This window comes from Coffea eugenioides, chromosome 11, assembly GCF_003713205.1.
Source record: "Coffea eugenioides isolate CCC68of chromosome 11, Ceug_1.0, whole genome shotgun sequence".
Lineage (NCBI taxonomy): Eukaryota > Viridiplantae > Streptophyta > Magnoliopsida > Gentianales > Rubiaceae > Coffea > Coffea eugenioides.
Genome location: NC_040045.1, coordinates 5,300,735 through 5,316,716, shown reverse-complemented (window position 1 = coordinate 5,316,716; position 15,982 = coordinate 5,300,735). Strand labels below are relative to the sequence as shown.

The 15,982-nt window shown below is 34.5% G+C and overlaps 1 protein-coding gene across 1 annotated transcript in view; it reads right to left on the bottom strand.

Annotated features, from left to right (window-relative positions):
- Positions 1 to 1,725: 1,725 nt before the first annotated feature.
- Positions 1,726 to 15,982, bottom strand: part of LOC113751853 (receptor-like protein EIX1) — a 36,540-nt gene continuing 22,283 nt past the window's right edge. Inside the window, exon 2 of the mRNA XM_027296000.1 lies at positions 1,726 to 3,494. Coding sequence (XP_027151801.1) covers positions 1,726 to 3,494 — 1,769 coding nt within the window. The remainder of the gene's footprint in view (positions 3,495 to 15,982) is intronic.

Here is a 15,982-nt window from a genome sequence, read left to right as displayed (position 1 = left end):
GTGTGTGATATGAAAAATAGAATAAATGTGCTTCTATACGTACTTACTCAATCGAAATTCCTCCACAGCTAATTGCCCTTCAATGCAATCGTTACGCAGATTTTGTCATAGGCATTTTCCAGAAACCTGAAATATGCATAGCACCATGACTTCTTGAACTGAAGGAATCCCAAAACTCCCAAGAGCCCCACAGCATAACCCGGTCCTATACCAGCATAAAACCAAGACCAATTAGACTTGCCGTGGCCTATATCATCATGAATATGCCCATTTTCCGTAGGCAATTTATGTTCCAGGCAGTCATTTGGGAGTGGCTTGCCACAGAGTCCAATGTTTCCTTCATAGATAGATGGATCGGTTAAGGTCTGAATTTGATTCCCTGATGGTATTGGCCCTGATAGCTTATTGTGTGACAAATTCAGGAAGTTCAACCAGTTTAAAGCAGATAAGCTTTCAGGGATTGCACCGAAGAGTTCATTCATTGATAGATCAAGTGACTCAACTTGCTTCAAGTTGCCAATCTTCTCGGGGATCCTTCCAGTCAAATGATTATGTGAAAGGTTCAAAGTTTGCAAATCAACCAGATCCATTATCCCATCAGGGATCTCACCCACTAAATTATTTGTCGAGAGGCTTATGGATTTAACGCGCAAAAGGTTCCGAGATGAGTACTCAAGTTCTCCTCCTCCCTTGAAGTTTTGAAGCCAGGTGAAATCGCTAAATACCCAGAGATCGGTTCCCAGTTCACTTGCTACCATCATTGAGAAGTTGATAAAACAATGAGGAATAGATCCTGTTAAATTCTTATGCGCTAGGTTCAGCACTTGAAGACTTGAGAGTAGGCAGAGCTCATAAGAAATGACTCCATGGAAGTTATTTGACTGACATCTTAGAAACTTTAACTAATATGAACGGCACCAACCTTGTGATGCAACCCGTACAGAAAGGCTAGGATCTAGAAGGCAGGGACTCATGTTGATGACAAACGAACGCAACGGAATTATCTAAACCCGTTGATCACGTGGTCAACGAACCTCGGTATTGGTAGAAGACGCCACAATCTAGCGCGGTCCTAGATTGATAATTCGAATTGAATACCTAAAAATGATTCTAAGATATTCAATGATGCTTCAATGAAGTTTTGAGAGAACTCTCAAGTATTTTTTATTAATCCTCAAAAACTCCATAATACCACTAAAATTGACCTATAAATACTAAGATAATTAACTATGACTATTGGGCCAAACTACTCACTAAGTGGCCCACATGCCCTAGCCCATTGACCCGAGGACTAACAACGACTAAGGTCCAAATCACAAGCTAGTTGGACCTCTTTATTATACTCTACTAAACTAATAATGGGCCATGGACCCCTTAGCCGAATCATGGGCTTCTACTCTTCAGTGATGGCCGAAACTAGGACAACAAACCTAGCTTCGTTGAGGCCCTCGATGGCCTTTGGCTCTCCACTCGACTCTCGGGCCGCATGAACCAATGTTTGTAGTGTCTCATTTAATCTCTTCGCGCGAGCTCGTGTCATAGGCCCCAATGGCACCTTCACTTGCTTCACTTGGATAGCTCTCTCGACCTCCTCATCATTAACTTTGATAACCTTTCCCCAATCCATGTTGGTATGATATCCGTGAGTCCATTGTCACCGAGATCAAGAATTTGTAAATTTCTCAGACGCTGCATTGAGGATGGAAGCTTCCCAACGAATTTATTTCAATTCAAATGCAAAATCCAAAGTTGCCCCAAGTTGCCTAGTGAACTCGGAATTTGACCGCATAGACTGTTATTTGCCAAGTTTAGGACCAACAAGTCTGGCAAATTCCCCAAACACAGAGGAACTCTTCCAGATAGGAAATTGTTGGATAGATCCAGATATTTTAAATTTTCCAACTTGCACAAGTCTTCCGGGATACTACTTGTGAAATGATTATCACTGAGTATGAGAAAAACAGTAGATGCAACAGTTTGACCAACATCAGGCAATGGAATATGTCTGGTAAGAAAATTTTGTGAAAGATCTAATTCGTAAATATAAGATGGAAACGATTTGAGAGATCCATCCAATTTGTTGGACTTTAGAACTATGCTTGGAGAATTACCATCAGGAGGACTCTTCTTCATTTGTTTGAACTCCAACAGATTCCAAGTCAAGTTGTTGTTGAAGAAATCTACAAAATAAATTTCATAACAAAACACTCCAAACCAGCTGGGTATGCTATCCGAAATGCTCGCATTCTGCATGTCTAACCACTGAACCTCTTTTTCCGTTCGCAGCCAAGCAGGAAATAGCAGACCTACTTTGATGGATGACATCATAATATCTCGGAGTTGAAAACGAGGAACCCACCAGGAGCTCACATTCAGAGCGAATAAGTTTTCAGATTGGTTCAACGACTTTAGCTCTCCGAGTTTTGCAAAATGGTCTTCAGATAATACACCAGTTAATGAGTTGGAAGAAACATCTAATACTTGCAGCTTCGAAAGTTGGCCTATTTCACTTGGTATCGACCCTTGCATGTCATTTAAACTCAAATCCAAATAATTAAGACTGCTTACATTGCAAAGTGACTTCAACGTTGATGCATCAAAGAGGTTTTCTCCTAGATTGAGATCAACTAGAGAGGTCATTTGTTCAAATAGGCCATGAATTGGACCAGAAAGATGATTAGAGCTAAGACCAAGATCATGGAGACCAGTAAGATTATGGAGCCAAGGAGGGACCATGTAGTTGTTGAAATTATTTTCACCGAGTTCAAGGGAAGAAAGAGATGTGAAATTGACCTGTGAAAGATGAGGATTCATGAAAAGTCCACAACCAACTAATTCTAGTCTTGTTAGTGAAGGAAGCATGTTAATTGTCTGTAACCCAACTTCAACGGCACTAAGATTCACCCCAGACAGGACTAAGCCTTCCAGAGAAGAGAGTCCAACAATCCACCTGAGATCCTTCATTGTCAATCGATTCCATGTTAAGGAGGGAGTTACACCTCCAAGTTCTAAATGCCGTAAACATGAGAGATTTCCTAGATGGCTGGGAATTTCATCGTCAAACACTACATTTACAAGATTTAAGTATCTCAAGTTTTTCAACAATCCAAGGAATGTGGGAACTTGGATTCCTGAAAAATTATTCTTGCTCAGGTCCAGGTATTGCAAATTGGTCAAATTGACCAAAAATGGACTTAATTGAGCTCCCAAGCAATTTTTGCAGTAAATAAATATATCATTTGAATGTAACGGGCTTGCATTGTATAGATCAAGTTTCACCAGACGGTTAGTGGTTTGATGGCAACCAATGCCTTCCCATGAACAACAGTTCTCTCCTATCCAAGATGACAGACGATTCGATTCATCTGTCAACCCATCTCTGAATCGAAGAAGAGTTTGTCGTTTGCTCTCAATACATGAGACATTTGAATAATTATAAGTTTGTTTGCTGCAGCCAAATGAGAAGTGAGAACTGGCTGGTGACAAGAATAGAACTGAATAACAACAGTATTAGTGAAGATGAAGGAGTACAATGAAGATGATGCTCCATTGGATTTCTTTTGGTATTGGTTTATTTGACAAAGTATGGTTAGCTGAGCGGTTTCATTTATACACATTTAAATGTGTCATGTCACCGTTCTGCGATTGAAGAAACTATATGAAAGTGATAAAATGCCGACGACCGGAATTCTTCATGGAAAAGTCGAGCCAGTAAAGATTAAGTGTTTAACTGACTACGATATAGGAATTAAGATGCAAAATTAACAATATTCTTCTACTTTTCTTATCTTCAACTCTTTTAATGGCTATGGATCATGGAGTTGGCGAGGCATTTGCATTTTAATCTTGCCCAATCCGACGGCTTAATGACTTGTTATTGCGGTTCATTATTTGATTGGGACCCATAAACGATCCAAAAGGGGTTGAATTGGAAACATAATCACAGATATGAACTGGAAAGAATAGATAATGGGATTCCGAAGGCTAGCATGAAATCAATAATTTGAGGTGAGTAGCTTTTATTTTACAAGTTAATTCTGGTTTATGTTTGCATTCGCATATTCGTTTCCCATTTGTCAATCGAACATGTAACAAAATACACTATGCTTGGGAGAAAAAATAATAAAGGGTTATTGGAAGACAGAATTAAAAAATAATAAAGGGTTATTGGAAGACAGAATTAACTCTGATAAAATTGTTTTTCTAACGTGGTGGTTAGATAGGCAAGCTAATAATTTCTTGACTTAAGCTGATAATATCTTGATTCTGGTCATTCAATCTGCCGATCTAGATTAAGATGACGCGACATTTAGAAAGAAGAGTAGTAAACAAACTTGATTAAGTTATGCAGAAAAGTGTTGTGTCCGACAATGTTAAATCAAGGTTAAAAGATATAAATTTTCATATTATTATTTAGCAATATTTTATGTTATGGTTTTAGTAATTCTGTTTGATTTAAATTATAGAAGTTTTATTGTTTAGAAATTAGTATTTTATTAGAAAGTTTCTTGTGGTTATAAGACTTATTTACCGAGTCATCTAGTCGAGTCTTATTATTATTACTACTATCAGTTGAAAAGAATGAAATTTGAGAGTCTTGTTATTGATATATTGTTAATTTATTTCTCTTCTCCCATATATCACATAGTTGTATGTGTGAAATTTGTCTGCCCATCTAGATTGGTCTATGAAATTTGTCTCCTATAACTTTCCATTGGAATTTTTTTGGGTCCCACACACTGGACAATGGAAGTCTCGACCCACCGTGGAAAATCAAGATATTCTTGTGGAGAAAATCCTTGGAGACATATTCTGCATTCAACTAATGGAAATGTTCATTTCTTAGCAGCAGCTGGTCGTAAAATTGATTTGCTGATTCACGTTATCCTACAACTTCAACCCTCCCGTTTGCAATTTCAATTAGGATTAATCTTTTGTACCCTAATAGTGTATATGTTAACGGAGTTTGATGCATACTATATATGCAAAATATTTATATTTCGAACTCAAATTCATATCAGTGGTCATGTATCCGACCTTGATGGTATGTATCATCAGTATATAGAAAAATAAATTAATGTAAGAATATTTGACAGAAAATCAGCAAACCAATTGAAATTTCACAAATGGAAAAGATGACACTTTATACCTCTAACTTATGGGGTTACACCATTTTCGCCTTTAAAGTTTTATGAAAATACATTTAGTTCCAATAATTTTAATTTTTAACTATTTCAATACTATTAACGACAAATCATTTAATCTGGAAGGACAAAAAAATTTCGCAAGTAGTTCATTTAGTCCTTTGAATTAACCTTTTTTTTTTTTCTAAAGCATCTTTAATCTCCAATCTTTTATTTTATTCATGTAGACCTTTTATTTTTAATTCTTAGGCTTGGATGGTTTAAGGATTGCAGCAAATAATATGCATCATTAAAATTCTTTTATTTAGTATAAATGCTAGATTTTCTGTTTAGTGGTTTATATTGTTAATTTCCGTCATCAGTCTAGCAAGCAAATGGTTTAACTATTTAATTGACTGCGATGTAGCAAATGGTATGTGCATAAGATGAAAAAACCAAAAGAGTATCCGCTTAAGATGTAAGACAATAGCGGTAAGTTATGATTAAACAAAGCTTAAGGGGCTAATTAACGATGTTGCTGATCTTAACTTCAACTGGAATGGATTGTGGGATTGGTGAGGCATTTTCGTTCCAATCAAGTCTATTGTGGTAACTGCCGATTGACTTGTAATATTCCCGGGCATTATTTGATACCATTTGCCCACAATGATCCAAAATTGCAGGGAGATGCAACCTCAATTATAAGATTTATTCATGACAAAGAAGACAGGACAAAGAAGACATCGTTTCTGATTCAGGTCCAATTATTGAGGACGTGCATTTAGCTTTATTAGATCAGCTTTATATTGATATTCAATGAATCAATGGATTCCAGGAGAAGCAAATTAAGGTAGCGCATACTTTAACCCATCATGCTAAGAGTGCTAATCTTTTTTAAGCTCTTTGAAATTCCCTTCCAAATTTTGTCAAGCAACTCATGAACGATTTCCTGTAACATCATTAATAAAATGTGTGTATCTTTTTCATCAAAAAAAAGCATATGCTAAAAAAAAAAAAAGATTTACATCAGAATTATTGGCATGGACCACTTAGTTAATGGCTGGTTGGACTGGTCCATGTCCAAGAATAAAACCAAAAAAATTGATGACTTGCAAAATAGGATCCACACACTTAAGGCACATGCTATAAAAAAAAAAAAAAAAAAGGATTTGCATTAGAATTTTTGGCATCTACCACTTAGTCACTGGCTGGTTGGATTTGTCCATGTCCAAGAATAAACCAATCAAACTTGATGATAACTTAGAAGATAGGATCCACAGACTTATGGTTGGATTAATCAATGTCCAAGAATAAACCAACCAAAAATTGATAACTTACAAAATAGGATCCACACACTTTGCTAAGTAGATGAGCTTGCGATTGTTCTTCAATAAAGTAGACTGGTACACATATTAAAAAAAATTTTTGACTTTGTTTCATGAAAACTCTTTACATTGTTTATATGGAGCGTATAAATTTTTTTTATACAAGTAGGTTTAGATAAATGTCATATTATCACTGTTCAAATTTTGAATTCAATTTTGGCTCATATGTCATATAGTTACACCTGCTAGTATAAAAAATCTTTACAGTAATAATGTATACAACATGAATTTATAGTTGTGTATATATGTACTTCTTTATGTCTTCAATGAGACTCGATAAACCCTTTATTCTGACTTGATAAATTTTTAATAAGCAAAAAAGTTTGGGTGGTTTTTAAACTATAAAAAGATTGAGGCTAAAAGAAGAATAAACAAATCAAGAATTTCAAATATGCATTTAAAATTAGGAGAAGCAAAGAAAGCCAAAATAAATAGCCTTCAAAATCTCGACGGCCACATATAATGCTCCAAGTTGGGTAGAAATTTCATCGACGTGTTGGGTCTAAGTCCATCCATCAATGGAAGTCGTGACCTACTGTGGAAATTTTGTGCTGAATTCATGGAAATTTTGATTCTTTATCAATTAGTTGTGAAATTGATTTTTCAATTTACGATCCTCTCTTTTGTAATCTAAATTAATTTAAAATTGTTTGGCATAAAATCACTAAAAGGATTGGAAATTTGTCACATAACTTAAAGTTGATAGGTCAACGTTAAAGAAGTAAGCAACGTTAAAATCTAAGGCCTTGTTTGGACAACAATTTTTCTTTTCTTTTTTTCAATGTTTGGAGAGCAATTTCAAAGAAATATAAACATATTCCGTAAACACATTTTTCAATCATCTTTTTACTTCACATATATCAAATCATATACAGATCATTACAGTAATTTTTCTATAAAAAAAATCCAGAAAAATACAATCCAAACAAGAGTTTTCCATGAGAATAACAAATTCTAAAGCATGAGGGACAAAATTAATACTTAAAAAAAAAAAAAAAAAAGTCCGCAATGCGTGTTGGATGGTTACCAAAAATGGTGCACACTTTGTGAAAAAAAAAAAAAAGTTTGTACAGACTTTGATATTTCTTTTTTTATGTACTTGTTCCTTATTAAAATTTGATCATTCAAAAGTTTACATCGTTGAATAAGATATTTGAGCATTCAAAAAGCATTTATACATAAAGTGAGTTACATGTAGTGTGGCAAACACCTTAATTGGATGACCTCTATTAGTTTCTCCCAAAGGAGATGTCTCATGTATGTATGAAACTCCTTTTTCTTTTTTGACTTTTTCCAGCTAATCCAAATTTCTCTCTCCAATGAAGACGTTCTTTGACATTTATGTGACATCAAAAAGTGTTGCCTTCAAGAAAAAAGAATAGAGCAAAATTCGATGTATTGGGTAATGACGTTAAATTCAAAATTCCATGTATGATGGACGCACAAAATTCCAAACGATGGATTAATTGTATACACGTAGACTGGAAAATGTTTCCAATTGGATGGAGATTCTCAGCTATTGCATCATACAATTCATTGAATTCAAGGAAATTAATTATAACACTTTTGAAAAGTTTACGAGTATAAATGGACACCGTTTTGATGGATGAGGAGGAGGAGGAGGAGGAGATGAGAGTGGTAGGTTGTTGAAGCCTTGTGAATTGTGGTTGAAACTGAAAGTGAGGAAAGGAGGAGTTGAGACTTCAGACATGGCGGAGAGGAGAGAGGAAGCACAGCGATAGTCGTAACACAGCATCCTTGAAGATTAGACAGAGAATTAAAACAAAATTGATTTAAATTTTTTTTATCGACACGATAAATTCTATTCCATACTGAAGGAGAAAGATGGATCTAAAGAGGTCCACAGAAAATTCGAGGAAAAAATGGAGAGAAAAATGCAAGGCATTGAATTTGATTTAATTGAGTTGGTTCAAAATTGATTTAAGTAGGCAAGGACATTTTTTTGGCATCTTCGACGGAGAGCAGCAGCTGGCAGAATGTATTGTTTCACGGAATTAATGTTCCAAGGACCAGTTTTGGCATCTACGACAAAGAGCAGCTGCCAGAATTTAGTATTTCAGGGGATGTTTATGGGCGTTCGTTCAGAGATAATAAAGTCCTGAGTGACTGGTTCAGATTCTGATTCATTTCCTCATATTCATATTCATGGAGGGGACAGCTATAAAGCTATGAAGTCAGTTTTCATGCATAGGTACGTACGTGCGTGGCAGCTAATTCCATTATTGTCGAGGGAGGGGCCTGACCGCCTGAGTATTCCATCGCACGCTGATTCAGCAAAACGACAGGGCGCGAAATATGAACCAGGTGATTTTCGACAATCGACACCCCTTTCTCTTCTCCGGATTAATCCACTCTCCGTCTCAGTGCTGTTTGCTAGCACTTTGTAGTGTTTTGTGGGTTTCTCATGCCGAAAAGTGAAAACCTGAGAATAAGAACGTCTGGTTTCTTTTCGTTTGGATTAGCTGTTTTTAGAATGTTTTTAAAAAATTTTATTGTATCAGAGTTTTTATAATATATTTTGAAATATTTTAGAAAATTTTTTGAAATATTCAAGAGTAGAAGAGTTTTTAAAATATTTTTTGAAATATTTTTGAAATATTAAAATAAATTTAGATTACTTTTTAGAATATTTTTTAAAAATTTTAATAGTATTTAAAAAACTAATTTTTTAAAAAAAACAGGTACATTTTGTTAACTACTAGGTACGTTGGTTAATAATTATTAACTTATGGATGACAAATTCTTGAGGGATCCACTATCGGAACTTACTCTTGTTCAGGCAGTTAAGATATCCTCTAGTTCACAAGTCCGTACCAAATTTCAGGCTCTTACCTAAAAACCACCGTTCTTCTGCCATGATCAACACCTCAAAAAAGTTTCGCAATTGTTTGGAAAGCCATTTTCCCTCAAAAATTTTTTACTTTTTTCTTAATCATTTTTTTATTTTACATATGTCAAATCGTTACGGTATATTTTTTTACAAAAACTCCAGAAAATAGCAATTCAAACGGTAACAGTTAATGTCCATTGAACAAATATACCTCAAATTTACAGTATATTAGCACGAGATTAACAACTTCATTTCATTTTCATACATCAAAACTTTCTCTGGCATCCTTCACGATCTCCCTATAGCCCCTTTCAATTTCAAGTCTAGATCTCCCCATAAGTGCGTATGGTCTATGTATCTGAGAGAAAGAAAGACAGGGACAAAGAAAAATGGAGAGAGAAAACAGCAAAGAAGGGAGCTAGAATGGATAGCCTTACGAGTCGGACATGAAAAATAACTTCAATTCATTTATATGAAAAATTTTCGCAAGCAATAACCCAATCAAACAATGGAAAATCAGGAAAACATTTTCTGGAAAATATTTTCCTTCCAAACAAAAAGATCCCAATTCCCACCTCGAGTTAAGGAATCTTAAACCAAACAAAAGGATGCATAGAACGAGCACAATGGCAACTATGAATGGAGGTAAACAGGTGATACAGACAACACGAAGAGGTCCTTTGGGGATTAGTTCATGAACGCTGTATTTGTATCGGCCACAGGAAGGGCACCTTGGAAGATGCTACCTTCATCTGTATCACATGACTACGGAACATCCCACATGCTTTTGTCGTCACACAAAGTGGAAAATAATCTTGGCTCAAATATTAGTGCTTGGGCCCCATGCATTTATGCTTAGTTTTGCAAGTTGTATAGGAGGTTACTGGCTAATTAATGTTAAATGAATTCATAATAGAGTACTAACACGTTTGCGCTTGATCTTTAATTCTTTTTGAACGTCCAATAGCATCATCCAAAGCGTTTTTTTTTTTTAAAATCAACTTTTTTATTTAGAAATGATACAAGAGTAAGATTTTACATAGATCTAATTTTTCGAATTGAAGGCATTCCTAGCCTATCAAGGCGAATTGCTCCACGAGCCATTCTTGGAAACGTATTAAATGTCTCGTATATCTTAATTTGTTAGTCTAGATGAGATACGCCCACATTGGACAACACATCAACCACCTTGTTCGCTTCCCTGTAACAATGTGAAAAACGATCCGGATCTTCCATAAACTGTCAAATCTGCCTGATCACTCGTCAGATGTGCCAGGGACAGTGAATGCGATGCTGAAGAATTCCAATTAATAACAAAGAATCCGATTGCACATAGATATTCCGAAAAACCTTATGTAAAGTGTGGGTGCCCTTTAGTTTTTATTATTCAAAGATGACCTACTTCTTTAGATTTTTGAATTTCATATCCACAAAATAATATTAGTTTCTGATAGATGCATGTAATCTTGGAATTCAGTCACTTCCAAATATAATTCTCTCTCTCTCTCTCTCTCTCTCTAAAAAATTGTGGCATACTAGCTAAGGAGAGCAAGGAATTTGGCTATGTTTCAGCATAGACACGTCTCGGCTGTGGACTTACTTTCTCTGTGTTGGCTTCTGCGAGGGATGTGGTAGCAGGTTAGAGGAAGATCCCTTTGACTAGAACCAGCTGTGAATTGGCTTTGGAGCTTGGCTTGCCTGATGTGTGTTTTAACTCTTGATTATTTGTGTACTGAAATAGTGATTAGTACTGCCAGGTTGGTTGTGTGTTATGTAGGCCCTATTTAGCGAGTGAATTTTTTGTATGTTTGTATATAAAATTTTATCGTAATCTTATTGTAAAATTTGTAAAAAAAAAAAAAACTTTTTAGATGTGTAAAATTTTCCTCTTTTTTTTTTCTTTTTTTTCTTCTTCTCTTCTTATCCTCCACCTCATTGTTTTTCCTCCTCCATCCCTCCCCGCCGCTCACGGTAACCGGCGGAGTCCTTTTTTTTTTTTTTTGCCCTCTTCCTCCCTCCCTACCTCTCTCTCCTCTTCACTCCTCCTCCTTCCTCTTCCCTCTCCTCCCCTCTCCCCCACCACCTCCTCCATAAGTGAAAATTCAGTGCAATAGTTGACAATTGAAAGACTAAATTAATATTCTAGAGCAGAAATCTGGCATTATTTTAGACAATTTGAAAAGCTGAGAGACCAACAATATTGTAGTTTTCAAATAAAAATCGTACTTGGGCCATTTTTGACCAAAGAATTTGCAGAAACTCAATAATGTCTCTAAGTTGTGCTGTTAAAGTAAAGACCAAAAAAATGGATCAATAGTACTCCATACGATTTGGTTAAATTGTTTTTCGAACTTTAATATGGATACAATTTTCGAGGAACAATAAATCATATGCTGAGTTACTGGTACTCATTGTGACTCGATTCTAACAGTTCCATCAGTAGATACAATGCCAATTTAACTTCGTTCCCATTACCTCTCTCCTGAAAGGTGTATCTGGAAAGGGCTTCTTATCACATACCATCAACCACTATCTTGGCTGTAAAATTATTTGTGGCACATATATGTTAGCTTTAAGTTAGTTTATTTTATTTCTTTGATATTGTTCAATAATAATCTACAGATTTTGTGGCAATATAAAAAAAAAAGAGAAATGTAGTTTTCTCTTTGCAATTTCAGAAAAAATTAAAGTTCAATATTTATAACAAGAAAAAGATATATGGAAATTAAAGTCAAGTCTGTCTAGTCTGAAATATACAAATTGCCAAATCATTACTCCTTGCAATGGTGAAGGAGGTAGAAAACTAATCCAGGAGATGCAACATATATCAACATTACATGACTATAAGAATTTATCCAGCTACTATAATCAATGGTTCAAAAAAACTTAAAAATCATTAATGAGTAGTTCATAAGAGTTAAATCAACCACCAGCGTAAACTAGTATAGAATTCTTGTAAAGCATTTAAATCTGTTGACGTAAAATTAGATTAGTAAATATGATAAACAATCTAAATCGCTCGACATAGAATATTATTGCATTCAAACGCTATTATCTTTATAATCAGTTGTAAATAGAAAAAAAAATAGCAATAAGATTCTCATAATATGAATCTTAATGAAACATCGGAAAATGGGATGTAAATATGAAGAATGGAAGAGAATTATTAGAACTCAAACTTTTGAGAGAGTTGAACCAATTGACAGTAGAAAGAGTAGTTCATAAGAGTTATTGACAGAAAAGCTAGAAAGCATCACTTCACCGTTCTGTGTTTGTAGGAAGTAGGGAGGAACTATACACTATACTAAACAAAGTTGATATTAAAATGGTGGAAAGTTGACCACGACGACGATGACGACGACGACAATTTAAAAGTCTTCAAATTTGAAATCCTTGTGGAAAATCATTGCGTGCTTGTGGAAGAAATCCTTGGTGACATACAAATTAAAATGGAAACATTGATTCATTTTTATTTGGATTATTTAGTTTGATATTGATACCTACATTACGATCAAAAAAAAAATCAGTCCTAACCTAGTTATAATTTTTAGTTGTAGAAATTAGTTTTGCATGTTGAAAAAAATTATGTTTTTATAATCTTTTGTGAAAATACAACATATACGAGTAGTTATTTTTCATTAGTTACCTTTAATTATAATGATTAGCAACAAAGCTAAAAATTCCACATAAAACTAGAAAAAGTAATTTTTGAATATGGTTAGGCCATTTTACCCTAGTGTAAGAACAAAAAAGGTAATATAAAAGATGACACAGAATTTTAACACCGCAACTCCTCCTCCTGTTTTGTTTATAGTTGGATATGAGAGAATGTTTCATAAATTAAACATCAATAAATAATAAAAAAAAATTAATTTCCAACTTCTTATTTTTATTTATGTATTTTGGCCAGCAATATCCAAAACTTGATAGGTTATGATTTACAAGAATTGAAAGTCATAATAGTCCATGATCTCACATTAAGCGAAGATCTACACATGATCTTTCTTTTTGAAAAAAAAAAAAAAAAAAAAAAAAAAAAATCTCAGGCATTAAAGCGAAGATCGTACACCATGAGTGTCTTTCTTTTTTGAAAAAAAAAAAAAAAAAAAAAAAAAAAAAAGAGGGTGAATGGTAGATTCCACTTGCTCCCCTTAAACAAGCAAGTTTATACTTCGCTTACGTGGTATATGGTTTAGTTTCCAGACTACAATCACACCTCCGTTTGTGTCTGTATTAATTGGACACTTAGGGATGGAGAAAGCAGAAATACGTCATTATTTAATATCTGAATTTGACATCTACAACGACATGTATAAGCATATCCCAAAAAAAAAAAAGATATTGAATGGATGGAGTTCTACTATTTACTTGATTATAACATTCTCCTGATAAAATATCATTTTGTCCCCTAGAGCAAAATGATAAATCACTACGGTATAATTTTGATACGACAGCACATGTAACATACAGCCAAACCCCCGTAACCAAAAAAATGAAAGATTGTGAAACTTTGGGTTTCTACTATTGTTTACTTTTTTTTACTATTAAACTTTGAGGAAACATCTCTTTTTTTTCCTTTTTTTAATACGATAGATCTATATTTATTTTATATTATGGGAGGAACTTAAAGAAGTCCAAAAAAAAATCGATGAAAATTGAATCACCATCGACTCAAATGACGGATGGACTATGTACCCATTTGGGAATCACTTAAAGTAGGTGGCCCTTGAGCTTGGCGTAGTAGTTTTGAGTAGGCATGGCTACGGTTCCAAAACCGCCGGTTCTGGTTTTTCAAAGAGGTAGAACCAGAACCGCACCATCTAAGATGGTTTTGGTTCTGGTTCTTCAAAGAGATAGAACCAGAACCGCACCATCTGGTTTTGGTTCCGGTTCCGGTTCCGATTCTGGTTCTGGTTATGGTTCCTTATAGTTTTGATTTCGATTCCTTATGGTTCTGGTTCTGATTCCATATAGTTGTATACAATTTTATTTAATTTTTTATCCTTACCAATTTTAATACGAATATAACAATATATTTAAAATTTTAAATAGAATGTAAAAAATAAATACAAAATAAAGATCATATTTTAAATTTATTATTATTCAACAAAGTACGAAGTAATAAATAGATAATACAAATTTTATGAAAAATACGTTACATTGTCAAATTAAAAAATACATTACACTATCAAATGGTAATCATTTTAAATGGAAAAGAAAATACTTGATTTTTTCATTGAAATTGAGATGAAATATCAAAACAAACATTAATTATTTAATCATCTTCATTGCTTGCGACGGCACTAGAATCAGTTGTATAATTGGAATCTTCTTTTTCATCTTTTTCCATTTCTTGTTGTCTATATTCTGCTCTAGTCCAATCATCTACACATGCTTGAATTTCTAGTGATTCTGGACTTAATCTCGATCTTGTCTCATCCAAAATGCTTGCACCGGCACTAAAAGCTTGTTCCACTGCTACTGTTGATGCTGGAGTTGCTAAAATTTGCTTAGCAATAAGGGAGAGGATGGGATAATTCTCTAATTTTCACTTCCACCAATCAAGGACTTTAAACTGTTTAGTTAAGTTATTATCATCATGCTCAAACTTGATAGTTAGCTATGATTCAAGTTCCGTATTAGTATTAAATGAACCCTTTATTTATATTAATTGTTTTTAATTTTTTTAACGGTTCTGGAACCGGCGGTTCTGATTCTGGTTCTATTTTTTAGAGAACCAGAATCAGAACCTTTATCCAAGGTTCTACAATGGTTCTGATTCCACGGTTTTGATTCCGATTCTGGTCCAGTTTCAATTCTGGTCCGGTTCCAAACAGTTCGGCTCCGATCCGATTTCCGATTCCAAGTGGAACCATGGCCATGCCTAGTTTCGAGGAACCATCTCACCTAATTGAATTTGGCTGATGAAAAGAAAAGTAATTAGCTAGAAACTACTAAAGGAAAGAAATGCTGCATTGGATACCCTTTTTCTCTTGTTTGTTTTTGGGGTACGTGTTTGATGCAGTAGCCAATAGCTAGTGAGCACGATGAGTTCAAGTCATGGCCCGCACGATAACTTTTCCTGCAAGTCATGCAGTGACACCTAAATGCATGGTGTTTGCCTGCCCAAACAGATATCCATCGCTATCTAAATTAACCGGTTGAAGCACGGCACGGAACAGCAAAGACGAGAAATCTTATCCGATAGACTGCTATAAAGACGAGAAAGAGACTGGATTTGGATTTCAGGATTTGTCAATTCAGCTGGTCAATTGTAATTTGGCTGGCTACCCTGGTACCAGCGAGCTAAGGGCGCTCACACTTCCAAAAAAAAAAAAAAAATCGAATAATCGATTGATCCAATTTAAATTGAAAATCGGATGTCAGTAAAATGAAATTTGGAAAAACCGATTACGATCCAAGTTTAAATTTTGGCAAAACAGTCTGTGATTTGATATTGAATTTCGATTCTCGAATTTTCGATTACCACCGACTGAATTACCGAATTTCATATTTTAATTAAATATTTTATAGATTTCATGCATATTAATATTTCATATTAGATATTGATGTATCAATCCATAGTGTTATAAGTTATAATATATGCTTGTAGACAAATATAT